General features: G+C 42.5%; 1 protein-coding gene across 1 annotated transcript; it reads right to left on the bottom strand.

Moving 5' to 3' along the window:
- Nucleotides 1-187: 187 nt before the first annotated feature.
- Nucleotides 188-1,031, bottom strand: LACBIDRAFT_336147 (uncharacterized protein; the record flags this gene model as incomplete). Its single annotated transcript, XM_001891074.1, has 3 exons — nt 188-240; nt 447-535; nt 763-1,031. The coding sequence occupies 3 exons, from the start codon at nt 1,029-1,031 to the stop codon at nt 188-190; spliced, it is 411 nt and encodes a 136-aa protein (XP_001891109.1).
- Between the last annotated feature and the right edge of the window lie 162 nt (nt 1,032-1,193).

The raw sequence follows: 1,193 nt of genomic DNA, 5'->3' as shown, positions 1-1,193 counted from the left end.
AGGATGAGGATGTAGAAATGCGTGACAAGGTTAGAAGGATGCATATTGATTGAAATGTATGGTCTATGGCTAGACTACACATATGATNTACGTTGTGAATGTGGGCTAATTATGAAGCTAACAAAGGCAGATAGACTNTGATGAATCAATGTGATTTACTTTTTNTTCGTTGATAAATTATACTTCTTTACATTGAGAGTATACCAATCGCCCCGGCAAGGCCGGAGCATGATTGGTATACTATCAATGTAAAGAAGTATAGTTAGTTGCATTGAAGTAAAAAGGAAGCCAAAAAAAAAAGTAAATCACATTGATTCATCTAAGTCCTTCAGCCAAATAGAGCAATAATGAGGCCACAAGGCGAGTGCTGCGAGAACGCTGCAAGCAGAAGCCATGAGCGCAAGCCATGACACGTGACAACCATGAGATATGATGACAAAGCATACCATGGATCGATAACACTCTGGAAATGTTGAGGGATGTTTCTAGGACAGGGCTAGCAAACAATTTGAGGAGAGAGAGAGCAGAGGCTTCACTATTCATATGCTAAGGGTGCTAAAAGCAAATGTTAAGCAAAGATTTGGTAGATTTGACTAGAAAATATGATGAAGAGGATGAGGCATTCAACCGTGGGAAGAAATCATTTTCGTGGGAGAAAGTCAAATTTCAGCGTTACCGCGCTGAAAAAAGTCTCGAGATCCCGGGTAATAAACGAGTCTCTTTGTAAACTCAGAGGACTCGTAATAATGAAAATTAACTTACTTGGACTTGAGTTCCGGGTCAACTCCCTTCTTGTTGTACTCCTCGGCCGTCCTCTGCAGTACGTCTTTCTCCCTTTTCTTCAGTTTTCCCATCATTTGAGTCACGACCCGCTCCCGAAAATCAAAATGAGTGGGATCTCCCCCTTTAGGCCTCTTTTGTCCCTCTTCAATGGCTTCGGCACAAAGCCTTTTCGCTTCGGTATTGATGGCATCCTTGTTCTCATGCTGGAACACACGCCGGGCGTGCCACGACTTTCCCATCCTCGGCATTTTCTGACTTCTCTTACGACTGTACCGGGCAAACCACTCTTTAATATCCTACAAGTCCGTCAGGAATCAATTAGAGGGCCCCTGGAAAAAGTACTTACTTTTTTAACAGCTGATCTTTCTTCCTTCTAAAACGATTTTCCATTGAGGAGTATGTCGAGCATG

This window comes from Laccaria bicolor, genomic scaffold (assembly GCF_000143565.1).
Source record: "Laccaria bicolor S238N-H82 LACBIscaffold_336 genomic scaffold, whole genome shotgun sequence".
Classification (NCBI taxonomy): Eukaryota; Fungi; Basidiomycota; class Agaricomycetes; order Agaricales; family Hydnangiaceae; genus Laccaria; species Laccaria bicolor.
This window is presented reverse-complemented; position numbering and strand designations above follow the sequence as displayed.